At 42.8% G+C, this 24173-nt stretch overlaps 1 protein-coding gene across 1 annotated transcript in view; it reads right to left on the bottom strand.

The window, feature by feature from the left end:
• Positions 1 to 24173, bottom strand: part of LOC120986988 (START domain-containing protein 10-like) — a 72919-nt gene that overhangs the window by 5150 nt on the left and 43596 nt on the right. Inside the window, exons 2-3 of the mRNA XM_040415661.1 lie at positions 3073 to 3220; positions 2777 to 2880 (exon numbers count right to left, since the gene is read on the bottom strand). Coding sequence (XP_040271595.1) covers positions 2777 to 2880; positions 3073 to 3220 — 252 coding nt within the window. The remainder of the gene's footprint in view (positions 1 to 2776; positions 2881 to 3072; positions 3221 to 24173) is intronic.

Below are 24173 nucleotides of genomic sequence, written 5' to 3'. Positions count from 1 at the left end.
TGGTGACAAACCTCCGATTTTTTTTCTCTTAAATGGTCCAAAAAAAGTTTAGCTTTTTGGTGGCAAACACCTGCCAGTGTGTATATGGACAGTAGTTCCCCAGAGCTGGGTGTACTCCAATTTGTATATAGTTTGCATTATGTACTTTGTTTGTTTCTGGTCATACTTCCCAGCAAGGAATGGATGGCAATGGTTACCCACCCTGTTTCTCCCCTCTTAGTAGGAGTAGGCTAGTCCCGCTTCCTGCCAAGAGGGGGCATTTATGTCCAGAGACAGAAGGGAGAGGCAGCACATTACAGTGCTCCTGACCTGTTACAGATTCTTCAGAGAGACCTACTCAAACCTCTCTCAAGCAAAGTCCTGAGAAGCAAGACAGTAGAGTGAAATGCTACCACCACCAGCATTGAAGACACTGCTGCAAGGTGAGGGATTACAGCCAAATATCACCTAAGTGCGTACCTGCCACCATCCAACCTGTCTCCATATCTTTACTGGTGCCAGAGAAGATTTAAAGCCTGCTGATACTGAATGCATTTGAAATACTTCATTGCACTTAGTAAAAAGGACTTGGTTACGTTTGATTCTGGTACTACATTTCCACTACACCAATCCCCAGGGACTGAGGGAATACACTGACAACACTTCATCAGGGCCACTACCACTCCCATTCTCTACATTAACTCCTCAGGGGCTTTCTGCATTAATTTTGGCATCATAAACAGGATTTGCCTCCGTGCCCATCGTTGGCCTAATTGTGTGTGGACCCTAAAGGAGACATTATTGCCTTTCTGGAAGAAAATCTGTGGAAACTACAGCCATATTGTGTTAACAAGACTCTGTGTGGTTGTTTCACATTCACCATCACTTGATACAAGGGCCCAGAAATGCTCCACTCATTGCACTGCAGCATAGAAAGTGTTAATGGACCATATTTGATCTGCGCCACATGTATCGATGCATCAAAAGCACCCCCTCCCCCTCCAGTCGCACTGTAGAAGAGCCTTGCTCACTATTCTAAGCTGAAGAGCAGGCATTCTCCGCGCACGCCGTCACTCGGTACCTCCCCGCAGCATCATTAGCTCAGGTGGGTCCATCATTGGACAAGCACAACACAAGGGACGTCGTATTCTTTGCCAATCAGGCGACGTTGCTCCATTCCTATAGGTTACTCAGTTAATAGGGAGGAGAATAGTGGGGTTTATAAGTTAGTTTCACGGCGCCCTTACCATTTCTGCCCGTTACCCCTGATGAAGCCAGTGTAGCTGGCAAAAAATGTTGGGGGCAGTGGTTAGGTTTTGGGTGCCATGCTGATGCTAGCTACATATTTATCTAGTCAGTGAAGTAAACCGATTTGCGAGTCAAACAAGCATTATATGCAGCAGAATAGGGATTATACACCTGCTATTCCTAGCTGCACCCAATGTAGGAAATGCATTTAGCTTGGCGATTTTTCTGAACGCACTTTCAGTATAACCACGTTTTATTATTGTAATAAAGGTTGATTTTTTAAAAATTACTGTAAAGGTTGGGGGCAAGTTGGGCAAGGTAGCCAAATGGCAAGCAACGTCTCTAATGAGTTTTGCCCTCCCCTGACAGGGTCTATGTATATTGTTTTGGCTATAGCATTTATAACAAATAGTGATGAGCGGCAGGGGTAATATTCGAATTCACGTTATTTCGCGAATACTTTGTCATGAGTAAGGGCTCGCATTCTAAGTAGCCCGAAACATGTAGACTAAGATTGTTTTTCCTGGATGTATTTTTATACCGCGTTAATAAAGTATAGATTTTACCTCTGCGAGACTGAGCTGGATTTTGCGAATACTTTGTAGAATATTCATCATATATTTGCGAATTTTATTTTCTTGATTGCGAAAATCTGCAGAGTAATATTCGCGTAATGCGTGCGCAATACAGGCGTGGGTCACTTTTGCTACATTTTCCAAGCTGCTAGAAGTTTCCTGAGACTGGAGGTTGGCATGGCAGAACATTATATTTGCGATTACGCAAATCGGCACTAATGATGCAAATATTTTGGCGCAATACGTGATACTTCACATTTTAGCAGGTCTGACTACATATTACTGATCGGTGCACTAAGTATTGTTGTGACATCACAGCACTATGTCTGTAGCATGTATGTATGGACAGCAGAACCTATCACACTACCTAACACCCTGCACTGGAACCACACTATCAGGATCTAACCTACACTGACTACCCCCCCTAACTATCTGTAATTAGTATTGGATATATATATATATATATCCATCTAATGTAATGACACAGCAAAGCACAGAGCACAGCAATGACACGGCTGTCTCTCTCAGAACTCGATAAAAACTACAGAAAATGGCTGCTGGGGAGGTTCTTATATAGTAAGGGGTAGGAAACTTTCTTATTGGTTGCTAGGGATGTTGCTAAGCTCAGACAGACATTTCTGCCTTCTCATTGGCCCACAAGCAAAAAACAGGGAGGGATCATGGGTTCAGATGGGAAAAAAAAATTAAAATCTAGAATATCTGAAAATACGAATATATATCACTATATTCTAAATATTCGCGAATTCTCGAAGTGCCGATATTCGCGATTAATATTCGCGATTCGAATATTCGCGCCCAACACTAATAACAAACTAAAATTTAAACTATACTAGAAAGGAGCCTGAATAGTTACCATTTGAAGCAATATGATATCTTCTTATGATTTGATAATGAGTTTTGTTTGGACCCTACAGAAATATTTTTATTCATTATTGCAAGAAATTAAAGCTTACCGGGTGCTTCACCGAGTAATTGATGATCATATAATCATTCCCAAGTGGCAGCCAGGACCTCAGCGTCACAAAATCTCTGTTCTTCAGTGGACTTGGACATTTCCCTGTAATGAAGGAAAATAAGTTGACAGAACAAAAGAGTATGATAAATTGTGACTCAAAGCTTCTATGGTAAAAGCCAAAACCTTAATATTATACACTACTTTTATATGTATACTATAGAAACTCATTTGTACAGGCACAGACAGATAGAAAGATGGGGAACATAGACATCAATGGCCATAATAAATCCTTACATGAGTAGTACCCAACATCGACATTGACAGTGAGTCTTCCAATATCGTAGGTATCGATCATGTTAGAATCCCACTTTTTGCGGTAGCTGGTATCATGGAGCACATCATACAGAACCTCCGCAGAGACATCTTTGCAAATAATACGCATCTGTCAAAGCACACAAGACAAAAAAAGAAACCAGTTATGCGTTGTATAGAATTAAATGGTTTTGCACATCTCAGACTTTGCCTTTTGCTAGGATATTCCATCAAAATCAGATAGGAGTAGGTCTTAGAGGTGGGAAACATGCCTCTCTCTAGAATGGAGTCACCAAAGTGAAGGAGAACAGACGGCACATGCTTGGGTGCTCTCCATTCACTGCTATGGTGCTTTCAACTATTTTTGGAACACCCATTGCGGGTGACCTTGCTTGCGCAGTACTCGCTCCTTTACTGGGAGATGGGCGGATCTGGAGATAGGTGCAAGTCCTAGTGATAGGTCATTAATGTCTGAGATGGAAAATACCTTTCTAAGGAATTTATTTTACTGGATTTACCTTTAAGCACAATTTTATTGAAGAAAAGTATTCGACAAAAGAGTATGCAAGGTAAGCACATAGGGGGAGATTTATCAAACTGGTGAAAAGTAGAACTGGCTTAGTTATCCGTTGCCCATAGCAATTAATCATATTCCACCTTTCATTTTTCACAGCTCCTTTGGAAAATGAAAGGTGGAATTGTCAATTTAGCCCTCACACTTCTAGGAAGACAAAAGTAAACCTTTTACCACATCAAGCAATACAGTGAAGAACACTAGAAAACCAAGAAAGATGGGAAGACTAAGGAGGAAATCTGTTGTTTCTTTATGTGAGTCAGAGTAGTGTGTGCGCGCCCACAGGTTTAGCTGATTTGCAAGTTAGCTCTTTTTCCAAAAATAAAGCTGTGTCTCTGGAGCCACAAAGGTTCCAGTCAATGTAGAATGTGGCAAGTCAATGTTCAGGCTCTTAAATATCTCTGATGAAGTTATGAAAACATATATTAGAATAATTGAAGAACTGTTAGCTAAGTGGTCTAATTATTGTTGGATGGTCTGAAAACAGTTACTAAACAGGCAAGGACATAGTTTTTGGTTGATGAACAGGTCAAAAACATAAGAAGGCAGTTGGAGTGATTTTCCCCGAAAGTATTAAAAGTTGCATACCTCTACCTGTCTGACAACCAGGAGAGAATATCTACTCTTGCTATAATAAATCTCTCCTAAAGTATATGTTCTTTAGAAACTATGCCCGCATTCCAGCAGGAAGTTAGAAAAATAATAAAATTTACCCCTTAAAATGTTGCATATTTTATCTATTGTAGGTCAGTGAGGTCCATCAGGTGACATTGGGATCTGCAGTAGTGTTTTGTGGCTTCCGTTAAGACTGCAATGACATTAAATGATAGCTGCAGTCCACAGGATTGTATACAATTCAGTGTATGCCTTCGGACTGCAGCTATAGCTTGATTTTCACGACCAATTCGAAGTTCTACAAAGACCAACCACGTGTCTTTAAAAAGGTCTTCTGAGAAAGACATGGAAACAGTTTTGCACTTGTTTTCAAAATATTAACGTGGCTCAAGTGCATTATATCTGTGCTGGTTGGAAAGGAGCCCATGAACAACATTGGCTGGTTACCCTGACCACCCTCAGTCCTATAGATCCACATCTACATTAGCAGCACAATTTGATGTCCCCTACATTCACTTCATCTCCTGGGCTCCAGCGTTAATTTTATAACCAGGCCCTCCATCTACGATGTGACATTTATAACATGCTTTCTTAGGTGGCACTTTGGGTTACAACTTCATAAATGTCTTGTTAAAACTTGCTTTCTGTGGCTGCGTGATGTTAAGTCCATTTAAACATTTAGTGGTCTATTAAAATCAGGCATATCAGAGCTTCTTGTACCTACTATGATTGGCAAACGTCCAATTTAAACTAACATGAAAAACATAATGACTATAGCACTGGGATATATAGAAGTCAACAAAAATAAAAGGCCTGTCAGATCTTCTAGAAGAACTCATTGGGTGGGTCATACTCCGGTCATTTGCTTTTCCGGGGCTGCTTTTCATGAAGTAGTCATCACAGCAAGACTTGAGCTCTGAGGTAATGAGAAACCATTACCTAGTAACCCAAACTGATCCATGATATCAAGTCTTCAGAGAGGATGTAAATAATTCATGAAGACCTCCTCCACTGTGTCTCTGTATCCCTCGGAGCAGGAAGTGACTGTTTGCACAATGAATGGAATGTCAGTGGCCGTCATTAGGGTCACCTGAATATTTAATGAGCCCCCGTCTCTGATGTTGAGTAATTAGAGAGCTGCCCTTTATTTTGCCTGCACCCACTTTGTTTTGATCATTTCTCACTCATATTAATGCAGCAGTTTAATCTCAGTGGGTGAGCAGCTGAGGAAATGCTTGGAATAAACAGGTGCCTGTGGAGTGCTCAAAGAACATCATTCCTGAGGCTCATGGCTGGCCTATCCATATGTAGCGGAAAAAGTCCACACAGAAATCAGACCATTCAAAAATTTTTATCTGCTCATTCTTATGCAGAAAAGCTGTTGATTTTCCCCTCAGACTTCATCTTTTGCAATCTGGGTTACACTTTGATTTTGAGTCAGAGTTGTTGCATATTTGTCTGAACCTAGCCTTATCTTAGGCCACATTCACATATGAGCTGTGGAGGAGGAACAGACTGCTGGAGTTCACTGTATCCGCCATAGCCGGATACCACCATGCATCGCCAGATCCCCGTTCACTGTAATGGGATTCAACAGGGATCCGGCCACTTTCCGGCATATATGCCGCTTTCTGCTAGACCAAAAAAAAAAAAAAAAGCTGTGTGTAGCATTTATTTATTTTGGCCGAAAGCCTTCATAGGTTGGATATAGTGACTACACAGATGTAGGAAGAATGTCAGCACATGGCTCTAACACTGTCCAGTGTGATTGACTGACATTTATCTAACATGCATGAGTTTGTTGAGATAGGATGACAAATGTAAATTAAGGTCTATTGTCTCTCCCCCAACAGCAGATGATAGAAGAAAGAAGGTTTGGTATGTTTGATTTCAACTACCTTTGTTCGCCTCATAGATAATCCGGTAACAAATACAGACTTCAGACCATCAGCCTAAACTAGACTCCAGACAGGACCCCCTAAATAGAGACACCCTCAACTAGTACAGACCCTATAAATATAGCCAGCCTAGATAACCTAATACACACAATGAAGAGGCTGGGGAATGAAGGTTGTTTTAATGGTGCTTAAAAAGATAGGCAGAGAGACACTTTTAAACAAGCTTTCCATTTTCTCCAGCAGGGGCACATTGCTATACAGTCTCTCAAACACAGAGGGCACATATGGTTGATGATTATCGACATATTGGGCACTTGAGTGCACGTTGAGCTTGTGAAGTCAGAGATACCACAACGTCAGTGCTCCAGTGCAGATTGTGTGGTTCCTCACCATGTAGAAAGGATGACGTGGTGATAAATGCAGATACGGTCTTCATTGCTGCTACTATAAGAAGACCAGAGGCAGAGTGTTGACGCTCAGTGAGCTAGGTGTAACGCAAGGAAGAGTGAGTTGTCGCCTCTTCAAGGGAATGTATAATATTTGTTGCCACTTAAAGAGACAGTGTACTGAATTATGCTTGTGTCCCCACTAAGTCTATTGCCTGTCAAGGGCTGTTGTAACCCTAAACTAGGTACCTAATGTAAATGTAAAGACCGCATTGATTAACTTAGAGTGGAGAACCATGCATACCACTCAGTGACAAAAAGATCCCTTCTGTAAGGGCTGACACCCCTTACACGCTTATTAGACTGTACCACCATAAAATAATCTGGTGGACCTAAAATTCAATTCTAGAGTTTAGAGGTAGATTTAGCCAAGAGAATAATTTTATCTACTGGGCCCAAGGTGATGCAATTTGACACAGCATAACATTATAGACTGATGGGTAGATAAGGCAGCAAATACTATATTATTACTGGTGGCTTAGACTTGTACACATCACTAACAGAACCATTAGTATGTTACACAATGGACTTTTTTTTATGCTCTACATTTGCATTTAAGAATAAGATGACCCATAATCTAACAGGCTCGTGGCATATGAAACTTTAGTAGACAACATCAACATATAAAGTTACATATGCAGTTAGGGACATTATTCTCACCGATTTTTCATCTTTTGTTCCCTTTATATAGACATTTTTGCCATTTCCTTCCTCGTTATGAATAGTTTCTTTGCTGGATGTTGCAGAGTTGTTCAAGAACTTTTAGGCCTCTTTAAGACGGGCGTTGCGGGAAAAGGTGTGGGTGCGTTGCGGGAACATGCAGGATTTTTCCGCGTGAGTGCAAAACATTGTAATGCGTTTTGCACTCGTGTGAGAAAAATCGCGCGTGTTTGGTACCCAAACCTCTTCACACAAGTTCGGGCTTGGGATCGGTGTTCTGTTTATTGTATTATTTTGTAATGGTTATAAGGGAAAATAATAGCATTCTGAATACAGAATGCATAGTACAATAGGGCTGGAGGGGTTAAAAAAAAAATATAAAAATTATTTAACTCCCCTTAATCCACTTGATCGCGCAGCCGGCATCTCTTCTGACTTATTTCTTTGCTGTGTGCAACAGGACCTGTGGTGACGTCACTCCGGTCATCACATGGTCCATCACATGATTCATCACAATGGTAAAAGATACCAGAATGCTATTATTTTCCCTTATAACCATGTTATAAGGGAAAATAATAATGATCGGGTCTCCATCCCGATAGTCTCCTAGCAACTGTGCGTGAAAATCTCACCGCATCCGCACTTGCTTGCGATTTTCACGCAACCCCATTCATTTCTATGGGGCCTGCGTTACGTGAAAAACGCACAAAATAGAGCACGCTGTGATTTTCACGCAACGCACAAGTGATGCGTGAAAATCACCGCTCATGTGAACAGCCCTATAGAAATGAATGGGTCGGGATTCAGTGCGGGTGCAATGCGTTCAACTCACGCATCGCATCCGCACGGAATACTCGCCCGTGTGAAAGGGGCCTTAAAGTGGGAGATTAATTTCTGTCCCAAGCACGTTTTCTTTGGCCAGATGGACAGCATTGTAAATGTATGTAATCCAGCAAGGTCTAATGAGCTTCCAGTGAAGCTAGTTGGAAGGAACATCCTACTCAAGGCTGCCAGATATAAAGGCCTAATCCAATATCTCAATTATTCACTTAGCTCAGTTGGTTTGGGACTTTTGCACAACATCTCTACAATATAATCATTATGACGCTTCTCAGTGGAATGTACTTTGCAGGTAACTAATGAAAGGATTTAATAAAAATCTAAAAGAAGGATTATTAATGGAAATGTGTTCTTATATTTCCCAAGGCATAATTCTTTGAGATCCCTAAAGAGCTTCAGTTGACAAATTATATTGGTGTACAGTTTTCATGCACAGCAGTGCAACGCACACGTTTGCTGTGACCCCAGAATAACAGGCACTGTAGTAGGGGTAGCGGCAGGAAGAGATTCAAGGGTTAAGAAATCTGTTTGTTTGCAAGCTTATCTGAGCCTTAAAAGAAACCATGTATTTTTTCATTGTCACATAATAAGTGCCAGAACTTTTTAATTTTTCCATCAATATAAAGCTGCATGAAGGTTTTTTGTGGTAGGAGTTGAATTGTTTACTGGCCACATTTTGAGGTACATATAATTTATTAACTTTTGTTAACTCTTTTTAGCAGGATAGAATTTTTTTTATAAATAATAATTCTGCCACTGTTTTTTAAATTGTAAATGTTATGCCATTCACAGTGCAACATAAAAACAGATCTTTATTCTATGGATTGATAGGATTATGCAAAAACAAATAGACTTACCAAATAAGTTTATTTTTTATTTTTTTAGGTTTAGCTTTTTTTGCTACAACACTTTACATACGGCGACTAATAAAACAAGTTGCTGTGAAGTTAGCATACGTTCTGATCAAAATGTACTAGCCCATTTGCTAAAAACTTAGGGGGTCATTTATTAAGACTGGCATTTTAGACACCGGTCTTAATAAACCCTGCACTGGCGGTGGATCTGCCGAAATCTTTAGACTTGGCGAGAGCGGTGAAAAGTTGCATATAATCTGAGCCAGATATACGCCAAAAAATTGCATATATATCCGATTGTACAGGGTGGGCCATTTATATGGATACACCTTAATAAAATGGGAATGGTTGGTGATATTAACTTCCTGTTTGTGGCACATTAGTATATGTGAGGGGGGAAACTTTTCAAGATGGGTGGTGACCATCTTGACATTTTGAATCCAACTTTTGTTTTTTCAATAGGAAGAGGGTCATGTGACACATCAAACTTATTGGGAATTTCACAAGAAAAACAATGGTGTGCTTGGTTTTAACGTAACTTTATTCTTTCATGAGTTATTTACAAGTTTTTGACCACTTATAAAATGTGTTCAATGTGCTGCTCATTGTGTTGGATTGTCAATGCAACCCTCTTCTCCCACTCTTCACACACTGATAGCAACACCGCAGAAGAAATGCTAGCACAGGCTTCCAGTATCCGTAGTTTCAGGTGCTGCACATCTCGTATCTTCACAGCATAGACAATTGCCTTCAGATGACCCCAAAAGATAAAAGTCTAAGGGGGTCAGATCGGGAGACCATGGGGGCCAGTCAACTGGCCCACGACGACAGATCCACTTTCCAGGAAACTGTTCATCTAGGAATGCTCGGACCCGACACTCATAATCTGGTGGTGCACCATCTTGCTGGAAAAACTCAGGGAACGTGCCAGCTTCAGTGCATAAAGAGGGAAACACATCATCATGTAGCAATTTCGCATATCCAGTGGCCTTGAGGTTTCCATTGATGAAGAATGGCCCCACTATCTTTGTACCCCATATACCACACCATACTATCAATTTTTTTGTTCCAACAGTACGGATACTGGAAGCCTGTGCTAGTATTTCTCCTGCGGTGTTGCTATCAGTGTGTGAAGAGTGGGAGAAGAGGGATGCATTGACAATCCAAAACAATGGGCAGCACATTGAACACATTTTATAAGTGGTCAGAAACTCATGAAAGAATAAAGTTACGTTAAAACCAAACACACCATTGTTTTTCGTGTGAAATTCCCAATAAGTTTGATGTGTCACATGACCCTCTTCCTATTGAAAAAACAAAAGTTGGATTCAAAATGGCCGACTTCAAAATGGCCGCCATGGTCACCACCCATCTTGAAAAGTTTCCCCCCTCACATATACTAATGTGCCACAAACAGGAAGTTAATATCACCAACCATTCCCATTTTATTAAGGTGTATCCATATAAATGGCCCACCCTGTATATTATAACCCCCTTATAAATTTTGCTTTGCAGCAATAGATCAATGTCATGACTTTTTTGCATAATGAGTTGCCATTTTTACTCGTACCATTTTGGGATACATATGACCTTTTGATCGTTTTACATTCCATTTTTGGGAGGCCAGTTAAACAAATTATTTAGACTCCAGAATTGTTTGAGGTTATGTTTTAGGACTCATTTAGACGACCATATCCGTTTTGCTGTCCGCAAATTGTGAATCCGCAAAAAAATGGATACCAGCATTGTGCCTTCCACATTTTGCGCAATGGAACGGCAAGCCCTATGATAGAAATGCCTTTTCTTGTCCACAAAAAAGGAACAGATTCGGACACAAATACATGGTCGTCTGATTGAGCCCTTAGGTTTTTTTTCCAGCACGGTTTCAAGTAGGCTTGGATCTGTGACATTCAAGCTGGGAGTAGAGGGAGAAGCAGAGACCTAATGTTACGGACACTCCCTGTGAGTCTTGCGCCAGGATGTGAACACAGAGTCGGGTCACAGATCACAATTAAGCTGGAGGGCTCAAAATGCATGAAGAACGTCATCATCTGACTTACATAGTGCAGTAAGGTTGAATACTTGTTACTTATTTTTGGTGTAGCTGAAAAAGCCCTTTAGGCCATACCTCTAATCTGCCCAATCCTGCCAGTTCCCTTTGTGCCCCCTCCTTTGTATAACACACAGTAATGGTACCCCATTAGTGCCCTGCACAGTAGTAGTGCCTGTTTGCATCCTGAAGTGGTGCCCACATTCCAGGACTGTCCGCTATATCTGTGATGGTTGGAAGTTACCACTGCTTGGCTTATAGGAGTAGGGACTGTGTGCACACAACTGCCAGAGCACAGACCTGAACATGGAAGAGATAACAAAATTCTAGAATATAAAATACCAGTGTATGGTATTGCTTTAATCTGCACCTCATGATAGGTACAATACATAAAAAAAGAGAATGTTAATACTATCTCAACCTAAATATACATTTTGACCATTAGAATAGTAGTAAAGTTTTAGAAATGAACAGGTTAATTACAATTTTCCATCTCCTTGAGAGAAACCCCTTTGTTGTTACATCAATGGGGGAACCAAGTCTTGTCATCTCATTATCTTTCATTTATAATTAATAGGAACAGGAAACGAGTCCTTTGAAACCGCTGGCAGCATCTTGAGAGGCTATTCACAGCCAAGAGAAATCAAACCGGAGCTTTACAGAGATACAGCGACTAGGTGTTCACTAGAAAACCATTAACCCCTTACTGGCCAAGCACGGCAGTCCCTACAAAAGTATAATGTGACAACATAATAAATGGTTGGCGTGATTTGCTAAACAAATAGCTCAAAAACTGACAACCATGGTACTGTTTGCCAGTGCTGAAACAGGGGCAAACTAATTATTTGAGCAATATCACAGACAGGCTCATAGCCAGAGAGGGGCACAGCCTTTTCATCCGTTAGTGCCCTTTTTTGCAGGCCTAAGAATGCAAGTGTTCACCAAATACAATTTATTAAAATGTGGATCATGTCTATATTGAGTGATGAGGGGCTCATATCACCTCTTAGTCTCTATCCACAACTGGTCAGGTAATCTGATAAAGGGTTGGTCGAATAGGTGACTGTGGGGCACAATCTATGCACCAAAAATGCAATTAAAGAGCATCTGTCAGCAGATTTGTAGCTATGACACTGGCTGACCTGTTACATGAGCACTTGGCAGCTGAAGACATCTGTGTTGGTCCCATGTCCATATGTGCCCGCATTGCTGAGAAAAATGAAGTTACAATGTATGCAAATTAGCCTCTCAGAGCAACGGGGCATTGCCATTGCAGAGAGAGCTGAGCCCACTGCTCCTCGAGGCTCATTTGCATATATTAAAACAATGTTTCTCAGCAATGACCAATACAAATGCCTTCAGCATAACAGGTCAGCCAGTGTCATAGGTACAAATCTGCTGACAGATGCCCATTGGAACAAGAGGGAAATTATTGTAAATGATTGATTGTCATGTTTAAGGCTGGGGCTACACAGTGATCTAAAGATTGCTATATGGCAGTGCAGCCATTGAACTGAATGGAGGCGCAGTGCAACTCACAGAATCTGGGGTCCTGATGCCGACACTGCAAACCCATTCATTCCAATGGCTGCCCTGCTACAGATGGAGGATGTGAGGCAGTCGCTGGCAGGGAAACACTGGTCCGGGCAGTAAGCACACACGTTCTGATCATCCAACCAGCCACGTTTATTTCACATACTGTAACCGACTTCTACGTATAGTCCGCTTTTGCTTTCCCCATTTTAATTACTTGGGGTTAGATCTGCGGTTCTCAGAAAACAAAAATCACCAACACAAACTATGGGGGTAGAGACAGCAAGGGAACTAATCTACTTGAGCTCTGAAGCCTGCAGAATAGTGAATGCATCTCCACACTAAAATACACACCAAGTCGGGATCAGTAAAAGGCAAATGCATAATATTACAATATTGCTCCTTTCATTTTACACTTCAATAATGTTCTTGGCTGAGCAGCCACTTTTTATATAAAAATAGAAAGAAAAAAAAATTAAACCTTCTTTTAATTAGAAGGTTTGAAGATTTTCTGCCAGTGCTGCAGTTATTTTGCTGGCAAGTGCAAACCTTGGAATCTCTCTCCTCAACACATACAGAATTAGCCTTTAGGGAAAAGGTTTTCTTCTAATCTGGAATAATCTTCTAAGTGCCCAAAGCGAAAAAAAGAAAAAAAATACATTTGTTGATAACGACATGCTCTATATAGGGTATGTTCTTACAGGCATAAAAAACTGCTTCAGAAATTATGTATTGTAGCTATAGAGCAGTGATGGCGAACCTTTTACAGACTGACTGCCCAAACTGCAACCCAAAACTCACTTATTTATCGCAAAGTGCCAACACGGCAATTTACCCTGAATACTACAGTCCAATACAGTATATCTTCCATGTACTTTATCCTTTAGCTATAATAGCCTGCCTACATTCAGTGGGCTGCCTGTGCTGTTCATAGTGCGCCCTGCGCTGATGAATGGCAGGAATAGTCTAAGGCATATTAGTATGCCATAGACTTTTTCCAGGGTGCGGGTGCCCACAGAGAGGACTCAGAGTGCCGCCTCTGGCACCCGTGCCATAGCTTCGCCACCACTGGTATGGAGGATTATTGGAGGGGGAAAAACCTGGTTCACATTTAGACCTGGAAATTAGGTCCAGCTCCTAAAACCTCCCAGATCAAGCGTTGCAGCTGGAAAAGCAGTTGGCTCCTAGACAGTTTCCATGTAGAAATTCTGAAGAAATGTAATATTTTATGACAACAATTTGTTCTTTGCATCATTTTTGATGATCGGTGAACAGTTTTATGCCTCCCTATCTGAGAACAGCATAGGCTGGTGATAGAGACCTTCAGCAAAACTCTAGGTCGCTTACTTGAAACTGACCAAGTTGAGCACTGGATTCCACTCCGTAAATAGAGCACAATAGTTTTTTTTTAACAATTTAACCCTTATGGACTATAATGAAAAAAATTGGCATAAAGACCATAAATAGCAATATATATGTTATTATACAATGGCAGCTGCAACAGAATCACATTTAGCTTTTGCTGTGACTTTAAGAAGGGTTAGTGCCGAGACTCCTTAAGATCATCACTACCAACATTTGTCAAAGGAACTTTATTAAGTAAAAATCATAATGATTTTTTCCCCCCCGATACCTGGCCAACTACAATTCTGCATCTCTGACCAAGAAAGACAAATTTTAATAAGTGGTGGTCACCGAATGGGCTGCCTGAAATGCATGTGCCAGAATCGATAGACATCATATTGAAAAAAAAACTCACATTCTCTATTGCATTATGTGAAATGGATTTTATATGGTCATTTGGCTGTTGTGCAGAAAATCCTACGGTGCCTAAAGAATAATGCAAGAAAAAAAAATATGAATGATGTTCCATTGGAATAAATGGATAGGAACACACAGGCAGGCACATGGAGGTGAAGTATTGAGTCCTTCATTGTATCCCACATGGCCCTGAACTGGCACTTTTATCAGGTATTAGCAGTCAAGTAAAAGACACACAGATTTAAATACATGTTTGAGAGAGGAAAAAAAAATGCAAAGCGGAAGAAGGGTGAGAGACACAGAGAGAGAGACACAGAGAGACAGAGACAGAGACAGAGAGAAGTATTGTAGGTCAGGCAACGATCCTCTCGGTTTCTAAGAAAGCTGGAAATGAGAAACTAAATTTATCTGATGCCAGCAGATGTAAAAAGATGTGCCAATTGTCATATGTTTTTCCCCAGAAACTCAGAGGAGCATTGACTGGCTTACAAGACTCCTCATACATACTCGGACCCTTCATAAGGGAGATGTAGTACCCCAACCAAGGCCTCTCAGGCAGCCAAGGAAACCTTCTTCGTTCAGCTCTGTTAAAGGGTAGTTACCCATAAAGAACTGGGTTCCTGGTATGAGACACTCTGTTTTTTTTTTTTTTTGGAAAGACTAGCTTGCATGTCTCTTTTCTAGAGAAGCATTATTTTGGGACAAAAGGACAGCAATAGATTAAAAAAAATTATATTATCAAAAAGCAGTGATTGAACACTTTGAGGCCATCACCAAAACCTGGTGGATAAAAATAGGGGAAAATAAATCTATGAAAACACAAGGAGATATGTATAAATATACACTGCTCAAAAAAATAAAGGGAACACAAAAATAACACATCCTAGATCTGAGTTAATTAAATATTCTTCTGAAATACTTTGTTCTTTACATAGTTAAATGTGCTGACAACAAAATCACACAAAAATAAAAAAAATGGAAATCAAATTTTTCAACCCATGGAGGTCTGGATTTGGAGTCACACTCAAAATTAAAGTGGAAAAACACACTACAGGCTAATCCAACTTTGATGTAATGTCCTTTTGATGTAACGCCTGTGCATGCTCCTGATGAGGTGGCGGACGGTCTCCTGAGGGATCTCCTCCCAGACCTGGACTAAAAGCATCTGCCAACTCCTGGACAGTCTGTGGTGCAACGTGACGTTGGTGGATAGAGCGAGACATGATGTCCCAGATGTGCTCAATTGGATTCAGGTCTGGGGCACGGGCGGGCCAGTCCATAGCATCAATGCCTTCATCTTGCAGGAACTGCTGACACACTCCAGCCACATGAGGTCTAGCATTGTCTTGCATTAGGAGGAACCTAGGGCCAACCGCACCAGCATATGGTCTCACAAGGGGTCTGAGGATCTCATCTCGGTACCTAATGGCAGTCAGGCTACCTCTGGCGAGCACATGGAGGGCTGTGCGGCCCTCCAAAGAAATGCCACCCCACACCAATACTGACCCAATGCCAAACCGGTCATGCTGGAGGATGTTGCAAGCAGCAGAACGTTCTCCACGGCGTCTCCAGACTCTGTCACGTCTGTCACATGTGCTCAGTGTGAACCTGCTTTCATCTGTGAAGAGCACAGGGCACCAGTGGCGAATTTGCCAATCTTGGTGTTCTCTGGCAAATGCCAAACGTCCTGCACGGTGTTGGGCTGTAAGCACAACCCCCACCTGTGGACGTCGGGCCCTCATATCACCCTCATGGAGTCTGTTTCTGACCGTTTGAGCAGACACATGCACATTTGTGGCCTGCTGGAGGTCATTTTGCAGGGCTCTGGCAGTACTCCTCCTGTTCCTCCTTGCACAAAGGCGGAGGTAGCGGTCCTGCTACTGGGTTGTTGCCCTCCTACGGCCTCCTCCACGTCTCCTGATGTACTGGCCTGTCTCCTGGTAGCGCCTCCATGCTCTGGACACTACGCTGACAGACACAGCAAACCTTCTTGCCACAGCTCGCATTGGTGTGCCATCCTGGATAAGCTGCACTAACTGAGCCACTTGTGTGGGTTGTAGACTCAGTCTCATGCTACCACTAGAGTGAAAGCACCGCCAGCATTCAAAAGTGACCAAAACATCAGCCAGGAAGCATAGGAACTGAGAAGTGGTCTGTTGTCACCACCTACAGAACCACTCCTTTATTGGGGGTGTCTTGCTAATTGCCTATAATTTCCACCTGTTGTCTATCCCATTTGCACAACAGCATGTGAAATTGATTGTCCCTCAGTGTTGCTTCCTAAGTGGACAGTTTGATTTCACAGAAGTGTGATTGACTTGGAGTTACATTGTGTTGTTTAAGTGTTCCCTTTATTTTTTTGAGCAGTGTACATACTAAAGTGTCTCACACCTACATATCAGCAGGCATCATTAGATCATGGTACGCATAGTTACTAAATGTATAATCCTAGGACTTATGACAAATGCTTATAATAATTTTCATATTCACAAGCACCAGCGCAATGAAAACATAGGAAACATTTCTAATTAGGATTTTTCTCTTGCTTTCTAAGCTCTTACCCATAAGCAAAAGTATTAGACATTGTCAACATGTTCTCAATCTGCTCTAGGTGGCGGATACAGATTCTGCCAGGTCTAATGCTTAATCCTCTTTACTCTCAGGACAAGAAATAACATAGAAAAATAGTTTAAATTCAGGACTCTAATGACTATTTACATTCTGTTCTCAAGGATATGCTAAATGGTAATATGAAGCTATGTGAAACATGCAGAAGTGTACAGAATAAATATTGGAGTTTGGTGCTAAAACAGTTCAGAACTTCTGTATAATCCAAGAAGTTATTAATACGGTTATACCCTTCATAAAATCTTCTAGAACAATGCATTTTCTGCATATCACCACCAGCTAATCACTCTCCAAAATTAGTGAATTTGCAATTTCTTGGCACTATTGACTTTGTAGTAAAAAGATCAGAGCATTATCAATTATGTCAATGCTCTGTGTCTCTGCTGTCCGGAGTGGGGCTAGGCACTCTTTCACAGCAGATTACCCGCATGGCATCCACTCGTATGAAAGAGCCCTTAGGCCACACTGGCTGTTTACAATAGCACAAGCAACATGCGGCCTAGCATTGTCCAGTTGAAAAATGGCTGCTGTGACACTTTGGAGATATGACCGTACCACTGGTTCTACAAACAGATAAGTTTAACTCCGAGCTATTAGTGTACCTTTAATGAAGGCTAGAGGGGTCTGGCTACCATACTTTATGCCACCCCACACCATAATCTCCAGAATATGACTAGCGTTATGTTCCCTTGTGAAGGCCTCTTCATGGCATTGCCCATGTGGTCTCCAGATCAATCTCCAGCTATCACTGCATCAGGGACAAAAGCAGAACGCCTCGCTGAGAAGGATAGACCTCTATTCCAGCTTTGCTGTGCACCATGATAGCCATTGAGAGCAATGGAACACCTGGAACTGGTTGTCTTGCTCCAGGAACAATGTTGTGCAAATGCCTTCTGTTGGTTTGTGTAGACACGGTTTACATCTCTAGACTTGGGATGCGACGTCCAATTTCATTTGTAGTACAGAATGGACGACTACATGCCATTCTAATAATCAGACAATCCATCCATGCAGGAGTTTGCTTTGCTGTCATTCCAGTTCATCATTCTCACAACCACCGGGAAGCACAACTTCGAACAATGCTGAAATCTCAGCCTAGGAAAGTAGCAAATTAGCAACATGTTAAGCCAGGGTCTCTCGTTGCAAAACGACAGAATCCTTGAACTAAGTGGCGATAACTCGAACGTTACCATGAGGTATCGCACGATCGTCCCACATGACTTGATCCGATTTGAGTTTTCACGTGGCAACAAATTTTTGCTTTCAATCTGGCTTCTATGCCCCTTCCACATACCACAGGTTGGAGCTAGGTGCTTGAAAATGTAATCATCTGCAGATCTTAGTGACGCCTGCTACTTCCTCAATATGCATATCCTTATGGCTTGTAATTCTTGGTGTTGCAATTTCAATGTTGAGGAATGTATACTGAAAATGTTACAATTATAATTCACCTTGAAGCCAGTTTGACACAAGAGTGTTCTGTCCAGGAAACATGCTTTGTGTGATGGCTGCATTTTGCCAGACCAAATAATCTCCTCTAACCAAACTCACAGCATCATATTGATTCATGATGCTGTGAATTTCCACCTAACCTCAGGTCTACTGTACTCACAGAATACCATGGGTGCTACCCCGCTGTTTGCTGAACCACCAATGGCATAATGATAGCGGTTGGAGAACTGCTGTTATGGTTTCGGGGATGTAGAGCTTGAGGCTCTAGATCTGAGGGATGGGGGCAGACATCAGAAAAAAAAAAACACGGGTAAAAGATCTGCTGATTACTTCTGCCCATTGACAGGAATCTGTCACCAGGAAATTCAGTGTTAACCCAGGCACAATGCGGGAGCTAGCTCAGCTGAATGTAATGATTTCTGTCACTTTAAATCCATATGCAAATGAGTTTAAAGGGTTCCTCGGCAATACAGATTTTTCAGCAAGTGTCCACAGCCTGAAGCAGCACATCACCTGGAGCCAGTCATTGGCTGCAGTGGAGCATGTAACCATGCAGCCCTGGAAGAAAACTGTGGAGGACCGGAGCATCAGAGAGCAGGCAAGTATGAATCTTCTGTTTACAGAGACAAGCTGTGGGCACTTAAAGGGGTTATCCGACTTAAATAAATCTATTCTAAATTGCATTTATTGTAGACCAGTGAAAGATTCTTAAAATCACTTTCATCACCTATCTATCACAGTTTGGCCAGTTCAGTTCAGGGTCATGTTACACCTGACGTCAGTAACCCTGCTCTGCTGGTGACGTCTCGTTTACAAGCTTCTCTCTGCTTGAGGGAGTGTCCAGGTTGTGTAAACGGAACGTCAGAGCCTCTGGTGCCCTCCCCCCTCCAGCTCTCCTCACACTGCCCGGCTCTGCTCTGCTGCTGATGTCTCGTTTACAAGCTTCTCTCTGCTTGAGGGAGTGTCCAGGCTGTGTAAACGAGACCAGAGCCTCTGGTGCCCTCCCCCCTCCAGCTCTCCTCACACTGCCCGGCTCTGCTCTGCTGCTGATGTCTTGTTTACAAGCTTCTCTCTGCTTGAGGGAGTGTCCAGGTTGTGTAAACGAGACGTCAGAGCCTCTGGTGCCCTCCCTCCTCGCCCCTCCAGCTCATGTCACTGCCTCAGCTCTGCTATGCGATCCCTTCTCCAGCAGCACAGGGTAAGGCCTATTGCACACGACCGTATGGCTTTTTCAGTGTTTTGCGGTCCGTTTTAAACGGATCCGTTGTTCCGTTTTTTGTTTCCGTTTCCGTTCCGTTTTTCCGTTCCGTTTTTCCGTATGGCAAATACAGTATACAGTAATTTCATAGCAAAAATTGGGCTGGGCATAACATTTTCAATAGATGGATCCGCAAAAAACGGAACGGATACGGAAGACATACGGATGCACTTCCGTATGCATTCCGTTTTTTTGCGGACCCATAGACTTTAATGGAGCCACGGAACGTGATTTGCGGCCAAATATAGGACATGTTCTATGTTAAAACGGAACGGAAAAACGGAAACGGAATGCATACGGAACACATTCCGTTTTTTTTGCGGACCCATTGAAATCAATGGTTCCGTATACGGACCGTATACGGACCGCAAAAAACGGCCAGTAAACGGGAAAAAAAAACGGCCGTGTGAAAGAGGCCTAAGTTTGTCCCTCCTGCATTCACTGGGGCTAGAGGTGGCAGTTTGTAAACGTTCCCCTCTGCATCTGGGGATCATTATTACAGCCCTGGTCCCCCCCCCCCACTAGTACACATTCAGCACCCCCTGGGAAATATAAATAAATTATTGGCCATCATTATTATCATCATCATCATCATTATTCAGCTATATAAAATCCTTATCTGCCACCAATATATGGATTTATCTAAGCAATATCCATATTGAATATATATTTGAATAATATAGATATCGCTTAGATACAGATAATGCTAATGATATTTTCACACTAGCGGCAGAACATATCCGACAGGCTGTTCACCCTGTCGGATCCGCCCTGCCGCTCTTTGACGGTGCCGCTGGACGGATCCGTTATTGCAATTCATTTCTAGACGGATCCGCACCTGGATCCGTCTACAAATGCTGTCAGTTGTCACACTGATCGGCGGATCCAGCAGGCACGCAGCTCCGACGACGGAGCTGCCTTGCGGATCCGGCATTGCAAAACAACTGAAGGACGGATCCGCCCTTCCGGTCTGCGCATGCGCAGAACATGAAAACTGTGAAAAAGACTGCAAGAGGGATCCGTCCATCGACATGGCAAGCAGATAGATGGATCCGTTTTTGCAATGCATTTCTAGACGGATCCGCACCTGGATCCGTCTACAAATGCTGTCAGTTGTCACACTGATTGGCGGATCCGGCAGGCACGCAGCTCCGACGATGGAGCTGCCTTGCGGATCACACTAACGCTAGTGTGAAAGTACCATAAAAATCCAGGACTTTTAGTCAAGTGGCCGCTCGCTGTGCACTGCCGTGCTGCGCCATAGCTCCACCACCGTCCCCTTTATAGTCAATGGGGACAGAGCGGCAGTCCAGCGGCACGGCAAAATAGCGGCAGGGCGGATCCGACAGGGTGAACAGCCTGTTGGATCGATCCTGCCTCTAGTGTGAAAGTAGCCTTAGGCTCCATTCACACACCCACAAATGGGTCCGCATTTGTTCTGCAATTTTGCGGAAAGGGTGCGGACCCATTCATTTTCTATGGTGACGGAATTTGGAATTAGTGCAAATACGTCCTCCTTGATATACTGTAATAACAGAAAGAAAATTTTTAGACTAAAAACAAAACCAAACATGAAAGAAATGTATGTAAAATAACATAACTTAGGCTACTTTCACACCTGCGTTCGGGTGTCCGCTCATGAGCTCCGTTTGAAGGGGCTCACGAGCGGCCCCGAACGCATCCGTCTGGCCCTAATGCATTCTCAGTGGAGGCGGATCCACTGAGAATGCATCCGCCTGCCAGCGCTCAGCCTCCGCTCCGCTCAGTGAGCGGACACCTGAACGCTGCTTGCAGCGTCCAGACTTACAATGTAAGTCAATGGGGACGGATCCGCTTGAAGATGACACTATATGGCTCAATCTTCAAGCGGATCCGTCCCCCATTGACTTTCAATGTAAAGTCTGAACGGATCCGCTCAGGCTACTTTCAGACTTAGAAAATTTTCTAAATTATAATGCAGACGGATCCGTTCTGAACGGATGCAAACGTCTGCATTATCGGAGCGGATCCGTCTGATGAAACATCAGACGGACCCGCTCCGAACGCTAGTGTGAAAGTAGCCTTACACTGTGCAGCTGCAATGTGACAAGGAGATCTTCTGCCCTGTGTGTGTATTTATTTTTATGCAAAGTGCAGAGCAGGGTGAGGGGAAGGTCAGGTTGTTCACGCCCAGAAATATTCATGAGGCAGAGCTCAGGCTTTGTTGGTACACGCCCCCTCAGCATGTACTTCAGCATGTAAACAAAGCAATGACAGGACCATGAAAAGGTGCAAATATGGGTTTTAACTTGATGAAATCAAGCTTAACCAAATTATATGTATATCCTGATGGATTTTAAGTGTTTTTTTTTTTTATTAACTCGGATAACCCCTTTAATGAAAAATCAGTATTCCTGGAGAAAGCTTTTAAAGTTCACTGGGGGTGGTTCTAAGCTACACTGTGCACCCTTGTCCCTCCTGCTTCCTCTGCCAGCCATTACCTCTCATTCTTGATTGCCAGGACCAGGCAAGATGACTATACAGAAACTTGGCCCTGTCAATCAAGATGGAAATTGTGGGGTTGGCAGAGGAAGCATATGGATTCAAAAAGGCAAAGGATCGGTAAGTGAAAGGTATCATTACATTCAGCTAAGCTAGCTATACAGGGCATTGTGCCAGGTTCAGGGCCGCACCGCCAATTAGGCGAGGTGGCCCTGGTGACAAGTGGGGAGCGGCAGTTGCAGGGCACAGGGAGATGAGCGCTTCCATTGTGGAAGCGCTCATCTCCATAGTCATCTGTATAGCCGTCCTCAGGACAGCGATACAGATGGATGTGCTGCGGCGCGGCAGAGGAGGGAGAGGAGTCTCCCTTCCTTGTTCCTCTAATAAGCTGCAGGCTTAGTGCCTGCAGCCTATCAGAGGCCGGTGCAAGCGGCGCGATGACGGGCAAGTATGTGTTTTTTTTATTTTATATGGTACAATACAGGAGAGGAGCGCTATGGGGGCACTTGTTGCTGGCACATTATTGGAGTGTACTATGGGGGCATCTACTGAGGCCACAAATAAAGGGGTATTTTATATGGGGGCTCTGTATAGGGGCATTTTATACTGGGACACTTTATGGTGGGTACTATGGGAAGGGGAGAGGAGCACTATGGGGACATTAGTCAACTGGGGGCTTTAAAAGGGGGTATTTTTTGCACTGGCACATTATATGGAGAATTACTACTACTGGGAGGGAATTATGGTCAGCTTAGGCTACTTTCACACCTGCGTTTAGGTCGGATCCGTCTGGTATGTGCCCAGACGGATCCGCTCCTATAATGCAAACGTTTAGATCCGTTCAGAACGGATCCGTTTGCATTACCATGAACAAAAAAAAATAATAAAAATTATTTTTTTTTGTTCATGATAATGCAAACGGATCCGTTTTGACTTTACATTGAAAGTCAATGGGAGACGGATCAGTTTGAAAATTGAGCCATACTGTGTCAACTTCAAACGGATCCATCCCCATTGACTTACATTGTAAGTCTGGACGGATCCGTTTGCCTCCGCACGGCCAGGCGGACACCCGAACGCTGCAAGCTGCGTTCAGGTGTCCGCCTGCTGAGCGGAGCGGAGGCTGAACGCTGCCAGACTGATGCATTCTGAGCGGATCCGCATCCATTCAGAATGCATTAGGGCTGGACGGATCCGTTCGGGGCCGCTTGTGAGCCCCTTCAAACGGAACTCACAAGCGGAGCCCCGAACGCTAGTGTGAAAGTAGCCTTAACTGCTACTGGGGGTCTATGGGGAACATGATTACTAGTATGGGCACTATGGGAACATTATTACTTCTGGGGCACAGTGGGGACATGTTGGAGGCACTGTAGGAGCACTATTACTACCATGTGTGCTCTAGAAGAGAATTATTACTATTAGTGGGTCTTTGGGGAGCACTATTACTGTGGGGGCAACTTGACACAGTATCAGCTTACCACAATTATTTTTGGGGGATGTTAGGTTTACACTATTAGTGTCAGGGGCACTATTTGCTGGGCGCAGTTATTTTAGGACACTGCGTGCCAATATTGAAGGTTATCTGTTTCTGCAGTATAATATTAGGGACCAAAACAGCACAATCTTGGGGGAGATAGGATGTTTTGTTCCGAAGATGGGAGAATGATAGAAAAGTAGTAAGCTAAGATTTTTTTTGTCAAACGGCAGAAACTAGAAGTGGCTGAAAAATGGTGGTCTGGTCTGAAGGAAGAATATGAGGAAAGAGAACATCTACATCAAAGGAGACATCACTGGATGTAAGAGGTATGTGGTGCTGTATTACCCTGTATGTTCTGTAGGGATGTATGTCATTTTTGCCTCAGGCAGCAGAAAGGCTAGGTGCACCCCTGGCCAGGTTTAACAGTGAATTTCCTGGTAAAAGACTTTCTGTAAATATTACAGTTTTCTTTTAATTTATTGAAATCACCAAAATAATGAAAAGTAATAAAATAAAATAAAAATATTTAGGAAAAACATTAGATTGCCTAACATTA

Source organism: Bufo bufo, chromosome 1 (assembly GCF_905171765.1).
Source record: "Bufo bufo chromosome 1, aBufBuf1.1, whole genome shotgun sequence".
NCBI lineage: Eukaryota > Metazoa > Chordata > Amphibia > Anura > Bufonidae > Bufo > Bufo bufo.
The sequence above is the reverse complement of the archived record's forward strand: the minus strand, read 5'-3'. Positions and strand labels throughout refer to the sequence as shown.